At 34.0% G+C, this 13,990-nt stretch overlaps 8 protein-coding genes across 8 annotated transcripts; 3 read left to right on the top strand and 5 right to left on the bottom strand.

Moving 5' to 3' along the window:
- Positions 1-59: 59 nt before the first annotated feature.
- Positions 60-1,968, bottom strand: TpMuguga_04g00622 (phenylalanyl-tRNA synthetase subunit alpha; the record flags this gene model as incomplete). Its single annotated transcript, XM_759164.2, has 8 exons — positions 1,562-1,968; positions 1,112-1,502; positions 967-1,082; positions 828-935; positions 686-795; positions 564-657; positions 440-532; positions 78-410 (listed from the first exon to the last, which is right to left on the bottom strand). The coding sequence occupies exons 1-8, from the start codon at positions 1,850-1,852 to the stop codon at positions 78-80; spliced, it is 1,536 nt and encodes a 511-aa protein (XP_764257.1). The 5' UTR covers positions 1,853-1,968.
- Positions 1,969-2,006: 38 nt separating this feature from the next.
- On the bottom strand, positions 2,007-5,189 carry MRE11A (Mre11 DNA-binding presumed domain protein; the record flags this gene model as incomplete). The annotated part of the gene is made up of 11 exons (XM_061306040.1): positions 4,829-5,189; positions 3,999-4,764; positions 3,690-3,889; positions 3,601-3,659; positions 3,011-3,571; positions 2,842-2,981; positions 2,706-2,770; positions 2,484-2,677; positions 2,317-2,454; positions 2,151-2,287; positions 2,007-2,121 (listed from the first exon to the last, which is right to left on the bottom strand). Exons 1-11 carry the CDS (start codon positions 5,037-5,039, stop codon positions 2,007-2,009), a joined length of 2,586 nt encoding a protein of 861 aa, XP_061161202.1. The 5' UTR covers positions 5,040-5,189.
- A 348-nt stretch (positions 5,190-5,537) lies between these two features.
- idhM (NADP-dependent isocitrate dehydrogenase) lies at positions 5,538-7,272 on the top strand. Its single transcript, XM_759162.2, has 6 exons — positions 5,538-5,845; positions 5,920-5,997; positions 6,052-6,139; positions 6,180-6,771; positions 6,828-6,939; positions 6,985-7,272. Exons 1-6 carry the CDS (start codon positions 5,591-5,593, stop codon positions 7,237-7,239), a joined length of 1,380 nt encoding a protein of 459 aa, XP_764255.1. The 5' UTR covers positions 5,538-5,590; the 3' UTR covers positions 7,240-7,272.
- Positions 7,273-7,402: 130 nt separating this feature from the next.
- Positions 7,403-9,431, bottom strand: TpMuguga_04g00619 (uncharacterized protein). Its single transcript, XM_759161.2, has one exon. The coding sequence runs from the start codon at positions 9,185-9,187 to the stop codon at positions 7,418-7,420; it is 1,770 nt and encodes a 589-aa protein (XP_764254.1). The 5' UTR covers positions 9,188-9,431; the 3' UTR covers positions 7,403-7,417.
- A 133-nt stretch (positions 9,432-9,564) lies between these two features.
- Positions 9,565-10,531, bottom strand: PBC1 (Proteasome subunit beta type-3). The gene is made up of 4 exons (XM_759160.2): positions 10,395-10,531; positions 10,081-10,271; positions 9,765-10,047; positions 9,565-9,725 (listed from the first exon to the last, which is right to left on the bottom strand). The coding sequence occupies exons 1-4, from the start codon at positions 10,395-10,397 to the stop codon at positions 9,582-9,584; spliced, it is 621 nt and encodes a 206-aa protein (XP_764253.1). The 5' UTR covers positions 10,398-10,531; the 3' UTR covers positions 9,565-9,581.
- A 67-nt stretch (positions 10,532-10,598) lies between these two features.
- On the bottom strand, positions 10,599-11,616 carry TpMuguga_04g00617 (uncharacterized protein). The gene is made up of 3 exons (XM_759159.2): positions 11,172-11,616; positions 10,801-11,118; positions 10,601-10,752 (listed from the first exon to the last, which is right to left on the bottom strand). The coding sequence occupies exons 1-3, from the start codon at positions 11,412-11,414 to the stop codon at positions 10,654-10,656; spliced, it is 660 nt and encodes a 219-aa protein (XP_764252.1). The 5' UTR covers positions 11,415-11,616; the 3' UTR covers positions 10,601-10,653.
- Positions 11,617-12,111: 495 nt separating this feature from the next.
- On the top strand, positions 12,112-12,832 carry TpMuguga_04g00616 (putative integral membrane protein). Its single transcript, XM_759158.2, has 3 exons — positions 12,112-12,378; positions 12,409-12,530; positions 12,661-12,832. The coding sequence occupies exons 1-3, from the start codon at positions 12,246-12,248 to the stop codon at positions 12,784-12,786; spliced, it is 381 nt and encodes a 126-aa protein (XP_764251.1). The 5' UTR covers positions 12,112-12,245; the 3' UTR covers positions 12,787-12,832.
- Positions 12,790-13,927, top strand: gpi12 (GlcNAc-PI de-N-acetylase family protein). The gene is made up of 4 exons (XM_061306039.1): positions 12,790-13,164; positions 13,231-13,477; positions 13,594-13,701; positions 13,732-13,927. The coding sequence occupies exons 1-4, from the start codon at positions 12,900-12,902 to the stop codon at positions 13,865-13,867; spliced, it is 756 nt and encodes a 251-aa protein (XP_061161201.1). The 5' UTR covers positions 12,790-12,899; the 3' UTR covers positions 13,868-13,927.
- Positions 13,928-13,990: the final 63 nt, after the last annotated feature.

The raw sequence follows: 13,990 nt of genomic DNA, 5'->3' as shown, positions 1-13,990 counted from the left end.
TAGTAAAAATGTGGAATCTTGAAAATGATTAACTAGACCACACATTTAGATTAAAATTTGTAAAAAATAATTCTACATTAGTATTTACAGCCGATTAAGTCTCTAATGTTTTTAATGTTATGGCTTAGCATTGTTGGCCTTTCTAAAGAGAGTCCCCATGCAATTACTGTCAGATTCTCTGGGAGTCCCATGGGAAGGAGCATTTCGGGCCTGAAAATACCACTGTTTCCAACTTCTATCCAGGTATTAAGTGACTTATGGAAGCCGAATATCTCCATTGAGGGCTCCGTATAAGGGTTAAAAGCTGGTTTGAACCTCAGAGGATCTATTCCTATCGCTCCGTAGAATGTTTCCATAACACCCATCAAATCTCCTAGTCCGAGGTCAAAACCCACAACAAACCCCTCAATCTAACAATATTGGTGTTAATAAAACTAACCTGATGGAATTCACAGAGATGTGTAGAGTCAGTGGCTTCATTTCTGAAGACTTTATCAATTGCAAAGAATTTACAAGGAACAATAGGCTTCCCCTAACAATATTTATATAATTTTTGAATTTACCTTCTGGTAATCATCTGCCATTTGTTTAAGTTTCCTTGCAGTGCATGGAGTTACATGTGTTCTTAAAATTGTCTTAAGCGATTCATCAAGGTCCCTAAAACAAGTTAAAATTAAGGCACTACCAGTTATATTGCCATCCAAAGCTGTTATACACCCTGGCATCTCCATGGGCTACTGACACGTTTTTAACATGCGCCTCATCTAGAAACTTAGGATCAATTTTTTCAGGGTTCTACAAACATTTTGAGATTAGGTTTAAGTTACATCAAGGAAGAATGTGTCCTGGATATCCCTTGCTGGGTGCTGTTGTGGTATGTAAAGACTATCAAAACACCAAAAACTAGACTCCAAATATCTACTAGTATCCAACTCCTAAACCAAAATGAACTAATCTGAGTTATACCTCAAATCCCATCGATATTAAAATTCTTCTAAATTCCTGCATTGTATGTATCAAAGGGTGTAAATCTCCATTAAGTGCTTTTTTACCACTTGAGAAGAAGTTGTACTTTTTAATTTCTAAAAATGGTCAATATTGTTAAAGTTACCTGCTTCCTCCCACTTCCCACTCTCCAGTAACTCCATAGTCAAATCAGTAATTTGAGGCCTTACCGAGGACTTGTACTCATCGGTCTTCCGTACGTTATAGCACACCGTAATCCTAGATGTCACCAGCTTTCTCTTCTTCAAATCACCCAATTCTTCGTCCAATTTCTTCTTATCAGGAATCAATTTCGAAAGCTCCAACATCATAGAAGGCTCACATTTTCCATAATTTCCAACTACTAACAGTAAACTCTGAGTTAAATCAGAATCCAAGGAGTTTAATCCGAGGGATAACACCTTATCCTCAAGTTTAAGATACTTATTCTTCATACACTTCTTCAAGCCAATATCCGCATTTTCAACAGATTTGAGAGCCTCGTCAACGGTTAAAACCTAACAATTAATTAACAAAGTTAAAAACAAGATAAATAATTGGTTTAAAGTTGAGGTACATTAGATTCCTTGACCTTCTGGACCAGAATGTACTCAGGTGAATTGTTTTTGGAGTATTTTTCACCCTCTTTGGTCAACATATATGTGTTTGATTTGTTTTCTTCAAGGGTTAAGTAGCCCTTTGACATTAAACTCTTTACTCCGCTCAAAACCTTATCATGGTCATATTCAACATCAAATGTTGATACAAACGGCTTACTATCATTAAATTCATTCTTTTTTGAATGTTTTTCAAATGCTAAATCTAATTTACTCAGGAGAAGGTTCAGTTCCTCCTCCTTACTACACATATTTCACTAGTTATATTTACAGCAAATATTAATTTCATCCATTTTAATATAAATACACTTACAATATATTATAAATACAAAATTAACATTAAACAGGGGTGATATAAATTAAATATAGTGTCAAGGTTATGAGATAAAACAGTTGGGTGATTGGTTATTTTTTATCTCCATTTTGGTTTAAATACCATGTCAACTTTACACATTTTGAATTTCTCTGATTTGTTCTCTTTTTACAGTTTGTTTCTTTCTCATTTTCAGCCGTTTCATCACTACACATATGAGTTTAATTTACTCTAACCTTCCATTTGCCATTTCTTGAGGTGGTTTATTATATTCTTCCATTATATGGTTTAGGTATGATTCATAGTTCTTTACACCTGACCCATTTAGATCTCTTTTTGTTCCAGCTTCAAGTCTATCGGCCCTCGTTTTATCCTAAACATTATGATCCAAATACTCAATACTTGTAAGAATTTATCTATTAAATCTGAATAAACATCCTCTGAGAGCTGGTCTGAAACTGTTTCTTTCATTCTAGTCTTTAGATATTCCTGAATCAAAGCAACTCTTCTTCTTACATATTCCAATATAGTTTGTGATTCCTACAATCAATTTAAAATATTTACATTACCATGGCGTTTGCAAATCTGCCAACAGCCTCACTCAATTCACTCTCAAGTAAGAGTGACAATTGGCAATTATCCCCAATTGAGGATAACACTTGCTGTTTCATATTCTTTTTAATGTTATCTGACTTCATCTTTGAACCCTCTTCAACCTCTACTTTCTTCATCTTTAATATATCATTTGGGTTTGCCACTTTCCCTAAAAATTTTAATCTCACTAAACAAACCTATAAATGAACTGCCAAACAACTTCGGGTTAATCATCTCGAAAACAGACGGATCAACCTTTATCCTAAAACGTTATTTCAGAACGTGGAGAACTGTTTGAATTTGTTAAACATCATGTGAGAATGTGTTAGATACCTGACCAGTGGACATGACGCCTTATTTATGAGTGCCTTTATCTTTGATATGTATGGAAGATCCAACTCCTCACTCAATGATAACGAGTTCAACTCCGTTGTGAAATTGGCCTCCGAGTTCTCCAGTACCTTCTCAACAGCCTGATACACAGTTATACTATAAAAATTACCTTCTTCAAGTACTCATGTAAACTTTCATGGTCCATATGAGAGAGCTCGTCCTTGTTGAGATTGGGAAGTTCGTCTGAGATGAATTTCCTGGTGGTTTTGAGTGAAATTGGGTAGAAATTAACGCTTTCTGACGAAACATGTATGAGGCATGTGTGCTTTGGTGGCAATTCTGCTGGTACTAGGCATGTTTGAATTGTAGATCCTAGTTGTAGTATTTGAAAGTTTTCAAAAGAGCTTTTCTGAGGAAACTTAATACTCTCGTGTTCATGGCCCCAGATTACAAGGTCAAACCACTCCGGGATCATACTCGTGGTTATGTAATCGTGGTCATTGACTCCTCTCCGAGGGTACCTGTTCTGGTGTAACAATAGTATCTTGTAGTATTTGTCAAAGTCTTCACATTGCTCGAATTTAATTTTGTTGTTGTTGAACATCTCCACCAACCGTTCATCCTTTATCCATCCTATCCCATAAAGGGCGATCTTAACATCCCCCTTAGAGATTTTTATAGGCCTTATTAAAACATTATCCAGGTCAAAACCCCGTCCGAAATACGTTACCTAAAAAATATGAGTAGAGTTATAAGTACCAATCCAGCAACGTCTAAGATGTCAATTGGTGACAATGAGTGTTGATATGTCGGATTATCTGAAAGCAAATATGATGTACGAAATTTACCGTGATTTCCGTGTATTACGAAAAAAGGTGTTAAATATTCCTTGGAAACATTACTGAAATATGACAAATCACCCAAAGGGTTATTTGCAACACCCTTCTCAAAGCTAATCAGCTTTGCACTTTCAACTCCCGACGTATTAACTTTTAACTTACTCATACTACTTAATAAATATTTCGACAACAAATCCATGGTGCGATACCTAAGCCAATTCATACAATCATCAAAATACATTAACCAACTATTTCATAATTAATTAACTATTTCACAACTAATTAACTATATCGATAATTAATGATATGTAAAATAACATTGTGGTTCTGCTTGGCATGTTTTTATCGAAGAAATCTCCGGAATGTAGAATAAGGTCAACTTCCAAGTGTTTTGCAATGAAGAGAAGCTCTTCAAAAGTGTTTAGAGAGTCGTTACCCCTGAAAGAGTCGTCTTCCTTAAATCCCAAGTGTGTATCAGTAAATACCAAAATCTTTATAACGTTGTCATCCTGACTTAGTTCCCCAGAATCTTTAATCTCAATCTCCTTTGGAGTGTCTAAATCCAACTGTATTGGAGGCTCATTCTGCTCATTTACGATAAGATCGTCAGAAACCTCTGGGTTTTCAAGATCGAAAGAACCTTTGCCGGATGAAAGGGGCCAAGATTTATCGAGGAGTTTATAGAAGAACGAGTCATCTGACTTAATTTCTCCGAATATCTTATCACTTTCAGATAAGTTAGAGCTAATAGTGAAATTCTCATAAGACTTGTTTGCGTTTCTGTACTTCTGGACTGGTGTGTGATAGATGTGATCAGGATTTGAATCGGAATAGCCATAATTCTCTGGACAATTAACTTCTTCAAAAGTCGTATTTATCGAGTCTGAGCGCTCTGGGTTTGATAGAGGATTCGGGCTATATTCAGAGCTCCTCGAGTCAGACTGGTTAAGTTTTATTTTATCACTAAAGACGACGGTGGATACTCCGGAATCGTTGGAATCCCTAGATCTTCTATCATATGGTCCGGGTGTAATCAACTCATCTATGTTATCTGTGCAAAATTCCTTAATCTCAGTATCAAACTCTATGAAAATATTATTAAAGAATTGATGTGTATTATGATAATAGTAAATAAAATTATAAATTACCTGAAACGACAAATTCTGATGAGATTTTTAAAGGTCTGTCAATCAAAAACCTTTTCGGATTTAAAATAGGAGAACTAACGTCGTGAATTACTGGTGAAGTGTTAACTATAGGAACATGAGATAGGGATACGTCTAATGGGTCAAGGCTGGTGTCGTTTTTACAAGAGATCTTGTCCCAAACAGACTTAAAGGAAACTGATTTAGGAGTCATTGTATTTTTGGAAGATTAAAAAATAATTGGTAATATAGTGTACACATTGTAAAATTAAATATGGTAAAGAAATTAAAAACAAAATTAAAATTACTAAACACAATTTAAAATAAAATTAATTTAAAAAATACAACAGAAACAATAAAGAAAATTAAAATGTGTATCTGATATATAATGAAGAATTCTTGGGTGATAAAAAGAAGTTGGAATCGTAATTAAATAAAACTTATTATAAATCATGTAAAACAACGTCAATTTGTTTAAATAGCTATAATATCATTGGAAGATTAAAAATAAGATTAATGTGTAGGCAAATTTTTTATTAAAATATGAATTTATTATTTATACATAAATTGATCCTGATTTACTTCTTTAACCATTTAATTAAATGAAAATCTGTAGTATTGTTATTTCTAAATTTAAATAACCTTTTCCAGTTGTCCAGACTATCCAAATAGGAATTTTGTAGACCCCATCGATGAATTTATGTAAAATGGTATTAGTTTAAATCCCTAGATAATTGTACATGGTTTCGTTATTAGTAAATACCCATGTTTTTGTCACAACATTGTAAAGTTGGGGCCAGATTCCTATCTTTTCATAGATCATTTGTTACATTAGGATACGCTTTCAATTGTTTATCTGTAAATGACAACATCCTTCACGCCTTAACCTCAAAGAATCATTTTTCTTCGTTTGCTTCTAATAAAATGAACCTTAAAAATAAAATTGTTGTTAAAAATCCGGTCGTTGAAATCGACGGTGATGAAATGACCCGAATCATGTGGGATAAAGTTAAGAACAAAGTAACTAATTTTACCCTAACTTATATATTTTATATTTCACCAGATTTATCAACATCTTATCAAATTATTTTTAGTTGATTTTTCCACACCTTGATTTGGATTTGAAGTACTTTGACTTGTCAATACAACAGAGGGATTCTACTGATGACAAGGTATAAAATTATCCACTATACACATCTTATGTGTTGTATTTATTTGTTTCTTAGGTTACTTTGGATGCTGCGGCTGCAATTCAGAAATATGGAGTTGGAGTTAAGTGTGCAACAATTACACCTGACGAGGCCAGACTAAAGGGTAAATCATATTTTTATTACTCTTTTACTAATATGTTTAGAGTTTAACTTGAAGCGAATGTACAAATCACCAAATGGAACGATAAGGAATATTCTGGACGGGACTGTTTTCAGGGTCCCAATAATTACAAAATCAGTTCCACTGCTGGTTCCAGGATGGAAGAAGCCTATAGTAATAGGAAGGCACGCATTTGGAGACCAGTACAACTGCCAGGACTTTGTTGTGACAGAGCCTGGGAAGTTGGAGCTTCGTTTCACTCCAGAAGGTGGAGAACCAAAGAATGTAGTTGTTCATGAGTTTAAAGGTCCTGGGGTTGCTATTGGAATGTTTAACCTGGACAAGTCAATACTGGGATTTGCAAGGGCTTCATTTAACTACGCTTTAAGCCAAAACTTGCCCTTGTACTTTTCAACTAAGAATACTATCCTTAAGTACTACGACGGCAGGTTTAAGGACCTGTTTCAGAAGGTGTACGACGAGGAATTCAAGGCCAAGTTCGAGGAAAAGGGTTTAACTTATCAGCACAGGCTAATTGACGATATGGTAGCCTTTGCGCTAAAGTCAGAAGGTGGTTTTGTTTGGGCCTGCAAAAATTACGATGGTGATGTTCAGTCTGATATCGTAGCTCAAGCGTATGTTACTATTCACACCTTACACCAGTCTGTACAATTGTATAATTCTTATTTAGGTACGGTTCTCTCGGCTTAATGTCTTCTGTTCTCTTTTCTTCTGATGGTAAATGCTTCTTATCTGAAGCCGCTCACGGCACAGTCACTCGCCATTACAGACAATACCAAAAGGTACTCCCCACATTCTTACCTTTACATTTGTTAATCTTATTTTAGGGAGTGGTTACTAGCACTAATCCTGTTGCAATTATCGTAGCATGGGCTAAGGCTCTTGAGAGGAGAGGAAAGCTTGACGCAAATCAAGAACTAGTTCAATTTGCTCAAAAACTCGAAAGGTCTTGTGTTGAAGCCATCGACGCTGGTTTCATGACCAAGGACCTCGCGCTCGCCAGAAACCCTAAAGCCACTGAAAACGATTACCTGAACACTGATCAGTACATTGACAAAGTTCTAGAATTTTTACACTCCTGATTCTCTTTCCTAATATCATTCAGTATATATACACTTTGTGTATGCTTTGGCTCACATTTATATACTTGTGTATATTCACAATAGTGTTACAACTTACACACATGAATATACAATTTATAAATCCATTGTATATAATGAAATGTATATACTCAATATTATATAAAATTGTAAAATAACATTAATTCATGTCTTCTGGTGGGTTTATAATGTTGGCCCAGGATTCCGGGAACTTCTGAAGGAGATACTCATACTCTTCAAAGGAGCGAGTGGTGGAGATGAGCCTCTCAATCTCAAGCAGGTCAAATTCTGAATCTAACCTCCTAAGAGCCTCCAACACCTTTGAAAGAACTATCAAACTGTTTGAACTCTTGTTAGCTTTGGTCAAATACCTCTCGTCCTTCTCGAACTTTGGCTTTATCTCTGATGGGGTTCTAGCTGTAAAGGTTTTTTCGTCTGGTAGAAGTCGCATGCAAAAGAGTCCTGCAATAAAGAAAGTCAACTCCTTAGGACTGAAAGCATCAAGTTTAGTGAGAAGAAACAGAGTAATCTTCATTAGCTGGTTATTAAATTCTTTATGGGTCTTCTCGTCTTTGAAGGTGTAGAACCTGGAAACCTGGGCAAGCCTTGCAAAACAGCTAGGCTCAAATTTTGGTACATTTCTTGAAATGTGCGGCATTAAGTCTGAGAGTACATCATTCAGAAGGTCAAATCTAGCCAGGGACCATACACACCTGCTAAGGTGCTTGTGGTAAATGTTAGTTACCTTTAGGGGGTTTCTGAGATCCTCTAAAACCAAAGATAAAAACTTATCATGCCTAATTCTTAGCCTACAAAGACTTGAAAGGTTACTAAGACTGTTTAGAAGTGAAGTTGATGGATATAGCCTAATGATATTACTCATCAAAATTGAAATTATTGGGAAGTCCAAAGTGGCTCCGTCACGTTCGCTTCTCTGGGCCAGAACACCCAACAAATCAGTAAGCTCATCAGCGTCAAAAGACTTAAGATCATACTCCAACTGAGGTAGTATTCTCTCCTCGCAAAAATTCAACAGCCTTTCAACCAAACTTGCAATCTTCCTGTCACGGTACCCCTTTACTATATAACTCCAAGGCCTTATTAGGGACACATGATACTTGTCATTATAATTATCATTATACATGTTAAGTTTAACAAAGTTTCTTTCACTAAGATTTTCAGGTTTTTCACCTGGATTGCCGCTAGTTTCAGTGTTTGAATTAGGATTATTATCACTGTTTTCACCATTTGTATACTCAGTACTCGTAGTAATGTCAGAGTCTGTGATCATCTGTGAGTGTTTTAGGATCCTTGAAACACTACTACAAATACCTAATCTGTTAAGTGAGTTGATACTATTAAATATATATGGAACTTCAAGTCTTGTGACTATATCATCGTATACAGCTAAACACCTGAGTCCTTGAAGGGTTAAACAGGTGTTAAGGAGCTGAATACAATCTGGTGCGGAATAATCTGTCATTCTGAACCTGAAAGCCTCAACCAGAGCATCCTCAATACTCCTTTGTCTGATGAAATGCGGTAATTTAGAGTAGGCAATTCCTATTTGAAGCACAACATCAGGTGGAAACTTCATACAGTTGTAGGCAACATTATGTTCGAGATGAGGGAGTAAAGTTTCCCTTATAAAGTTCTTGGGAATTGGCTTCCTAAGGACTACAGACTTCTCCTGAGCGTCTGATAAGTCTGGAGGTGTAAAAAACTCCTCAGGTACAGACTGTTTTTTAGCCTTTGTTGTAGCATTTTTAGGTTTTTTAACCTTCAAAGGGTCTTTTACGTTTAAGTTAGTTACATTAGAACCGGATGTGGAATCCGTTACTGATTTCTGAGTGGAAATTGTTAAGAATCTGTAACCCGTAAAAACACAAAATCTGTACCTTTCTACAATCGAACATTGTAGGAATCTCATGATAATAATACAAAACAATTACCTCAAATAAAGCACATTATTCAATAAAAAACCATATATTACAAGAATAAACTGATTTTGCGACAAAAACACTAAATTTTATAACAATTATAGATTTATAATATTATTTATATAAGGAATCCTATGAAGATAACAAATAAAGTTAACGAAACAATTAATTTGACAATTTAAAAACATTGTACAAAATTTAACATTATCAATGTAGAAAAAATTGCGATTATATATATTATTTAAAATAAAGTTATTCTACACAGAATCCACTAGAATCGGGTACCACTCGACATAAATGAAAATAATGGAGAAAATTCACATAAACAAGAATAAAATGTTTTATTTAACATGTTTAACAATTATCATTGAAATATTAAGAAAATTAGTCCATTCTGGTTTTCAATGATCTTGAAATCACTCGATCAGGCGTGATAACATGTACTTCAGCGCCCCAACCTGAAAGACAATCTCGATCAATTCCAGCCATTAAACATTGTGAAACAGTCTCAAAAAGTTGTTCAGGATCCTATAAGATTGTAATCAATAGTATATATGTGTTGTATACCATTCCCGGCTTGAAAAGAGCTTCGCAAACACCGTAAAGTTGTTCGGAACAAGTGCCAGCAACTACAAAGTCTGAAGGAGTACATGGAGCACCAACAAGATCAAAACATGTAATGTAAGGTGAACTGTCATTATCTAATCCAGCAATCACTGAGTCCACAAACCAAGGCCCAAAACGCCTTGAATACAACATTGCTCCAACCATGTTTGAAAGTGTTTTAACACTCATTTCCTTATCTCCTCTCAGTTTATACATATTAACCTTGAACATAATTTCCTCCTTCCTATATTTAATAAATGATATTAATGGAATTTACAGTGTTTGAACGTCTGTTGCGAGTCCTGATGCTGCAAAAAAACAGGATTCCGTTACTTTAAACGCCTTTGGGAAGTTTGAACTAACCGTAACCTGCTGGTTCAACCCCAGTCTCTTATCACATGCGATTGCTACACATCCTTCTCCCATCATGGCAACCACGGCGCCGCCATTATACGATGTTATATCACCCTAAAATATACATTACATAAATTATCGAATTAATTGTATATACCATAATAATTACAATAGCTTGGTAAAAATGTGGAATATTAAATAAAATAAACTATATGGAAAAATTAATAATGTCCTAACCATATTAACGAATGATTAATTAAAAAAGTAGAATTATATTTAGTAAAACAACATTTAATGTGAATAAATGAAACTAAAAAAACTGGTGTAACTTAAATTATATGAAATAATTTTCAATAACACCATGTTATTGGAATCACGTGATTGGTATTAATTAATAGTAATTTAACGCTATAAAAACAAATAAAATTATTTAAAGTGGAATAAGAATTTATAAAAACATTAATTTACAGTGTATGAAGTTATGTGTCGTTAGTTGTTACACCCTCAGCCTCTTTATTATTTTACTATCTTCGCGTGCCATTTTCTCCATTTTCTCAATAATCTTCTTCTGCTGACTTATCTTATCATTTTTACCCTAAAATTAATTATGAAAAGGTAAATAACTTGATATTTAAAGTGTTACCTCGATCATATATTCCAGCTCTTCAATTCTGGTATTTTTGAAATCGTTATCGCTTTTGAGGTAATTTATGTCATTCTGGAGCTGAGAAATGGTTTTCTGAGCATTTGTTAGGTCAGCTTTTAACCTCCTTAAATCTCTTTCCTTGCCAGACCACTTACTGTTAAAATCCTCTATTATTGATTCCTTCATTATTAACATATCCTGGAGTGATTTTATCTCGGATACCCACTTGTCAAATGACTGGATCCTGAGTTGTGTCAGTTCAGCTGTAAGTTGATCACAGCGTCTACATATGTTAGGGTCTTTTACTACATTTTCCTAAAAATTATCAATAGGATGAGTCAGAGTATGAGTATATGTAAGGAAGGTACTGTTGATGGTGGAATATCGTCTGATTCCGTGTCACTGTTTAAATAGTCATCATTTTTAATACTGTAATTAAGTCTTTTATTAGATTGTGGAAGATTCCTCTTAGAATTTATTGAGTCACAGGTTGATGTGGAGGACTCGCAAGTATTTAAAGACACAGATGTTGAAAGGTCACTATAGTTTGGCTGTTTTTTGCCAATTAATCTGGGAGATAATCTCCTTCTTTGAGTTTTGCTAGAACTCATAAATATGGCTTTTATGGCGATGACAAAACTCACTTATTTACATATCAATAATTTTACATAATAAATTAAAATAAACACATAAATATATTTAACACAAAAACATAAATTATAAGAGGGAATCAGCAGATGGAATCATAATTATATATGTGGAGGGTAACACAAAAGAGCCAAATTACAAAATTTTATTAAAAAGTGATAATATATATAATAAATAAAATAATATAAAATAAAAATAACAGAATAAAAAATAAGAAAAAATATATGATTATATAATATAAAGAAATAATGTAGAGAGTGTTTAAAACAAGTTATTTTGAAAATCGGATAAAAATTATAAAAATTAAGAAAAAAATAAAATTATGGCAAAAACGATAAATGAAAGTAAATCAGTAAATGTGCATTAGATATATAAATACATGAAATGTTACAATATGTGAGATTCCATTAACATTATAAGCAAAAAACTTTTAAATTTATTAAATTAACCTTAAAATAAAGAAATAAAAAGCGAAATAAATCAATCGAAGCAAATTTAATGTGTAATTAGAATTTTGTAAAATCAGTATATGCATGAATATTAAAAAAGGTGAAATGCGATATTTAACACGACAACTAGTAATTAGGAACAGAGTTAGGTGTTGAAACGGAGGATTGGAAGGGTTATTAATTAGGTTGTGTGGTATTGAATATATATATTATTTACCCCATCTGTATATCTATAGACAGTTTTTGCTGTTAAATTCACTCAATATTCAGACTAAAATTTCTTCAGATCAGTTACAACTCTTCAAATTTAATTTTTGAAATTCTTATTCTCTAGATACAGTAAAAATGCCTTGCTTGGAAACCTTACCTGCAGCTATCTGCTCAATCTTTTTCTTTGTATCTGGTATCACTGCTTTTGTTAGGAAACACTCTCAAAAGTCTCTGATTCCGGCTTCCGTTTTGGCTGGAGCATTCAGCGGTATGTTTACAAACTCTTATGTTTCTTTAGCATCGGTCTATGTTATGGTAATTAAGCCTCACAACTACATCGGATTCATCATCGCTGTCTTCACTTCACTCATTGCTCTTGTTCTTGGCTCCGTCATGTTGTTCTTCTCTCAAGATAGAACCGTAAGATTACAATACAGTAGTTACTTAAACCTTAATTTTACTTATGACCTATTTTACTATAACACTCTGATATAATTGTTATTTTTCAATTTTATTACTATTTTATAATTTTGTTATTAATTATTTTTAGATGTTGAGGAAGAATATCGCCTTTTCGGTATTCACTTGCGGCCTCTTCTGTACCGCCTTCTACTATGGTATAATTATCAAAATGATCTATACCATTCCCACAAACATTATCTATAACAGGATCTAGAATTTTTATTTATAATTCATTGCATATATAATTTTTTACACCTCAATTACATTTTAGCTATTTCCACCATTTTAAACCTCATTTTATGTTTTTATTCGTGTTCTCTGTTATACATGAAGTTTAGGTTAATTGCCTTTATTCCACTTTTATTACGTGGGTTTGCAGAGTTTAGAAATGTTCACATGCTCTCTCACATCTTCGAGGCACTCAAATATGCAACCTCAGATTCTCCTTCCGGAAATCCAAGTCTCGGCTTCCTCCTTGCACATCCCGATGATGAATCCATGTTTTTCCTCCCTACTCTCGGAGCTTTGAAAAGCATTCCCAAACCCGGCGAGGAATCCACTTTTAAACTACACTTCTTATACCTTTCCAACGGTTCGTCATGCACACCTTTTAATTTTCCAAAATTACCTAAAATTCCCCGTTATAATAATTTTTTAGGTAACTCTGAGGGCAAAGGTGAGCTACGAGAGGCTGAATTAGCTAGCCTTTGTGATTATTATGGGTACTCGTGCACTGTCATCAATGATCCTCTGCTTCAGGACGGCGACACGAAATGGGACCCTGAGCACGCCTTACCTCATGTAAAAAAATTTATTAATGACCACAGCCTAAGGGTTCTGTTTACTTTTGATGGTCACGGTGTTTCCGGTCATCCTAACCACATATCCACCTATGAAACGGCCAAGTAATTTTTTACATCCAAAACTTAATTAATAGACTCCAAACACAATTGTTAAACTAGGAATTCCATCAGATTCTTACACATTCCACATTAATTGTGTTAATTAATATATTTTTTAGACTTGCCAGTAAGGAGTTGGATTTTTTGAAGGTTTTTTACCTTCAATCTCTCAATATTATTTCTAAATATACCAGCATCTTTTCACTTTTTATGATGTTTTTCAAATCGTAAGTTTCAAATTTTTAAACATTTTTTAGTAAATGTTGCATTGCTCTTACGCCTTTTAAGGTTATGAACAATATGAAGTTTTACCAAACTCAATCTCGCGTCCATGTACCATTTTGGTCCTTTCTTTCCTCCTACAGCTATATCAACGCTTTCTCTGTTGACTAATTTCTCGAAAAGTTTCGAAAATCTCATTAAATGTAGCCTGTCAATGCTATACTGAACCCACCATACACATTACTATACTTGTATATTACTATTATTGTACCATGTTAATAATATAGTAATACC

Source organism: Theileria parva (assembly GCF_000165365.1).
Source record: "Theileria parva strain Muguga chromosome 4 map unlocalized ctg_529, whole genome shotgun sequence".
NCBI classification, from domain to species: domain Eukaryota; phylum Apicomplexa; class Aconoidasida; order Piroplasmida; family Theileriidae; genus Theileria; species Theileria parva.
This window is presented reverse-complemented; position numbering and strand designations above follow the sequence as displayed.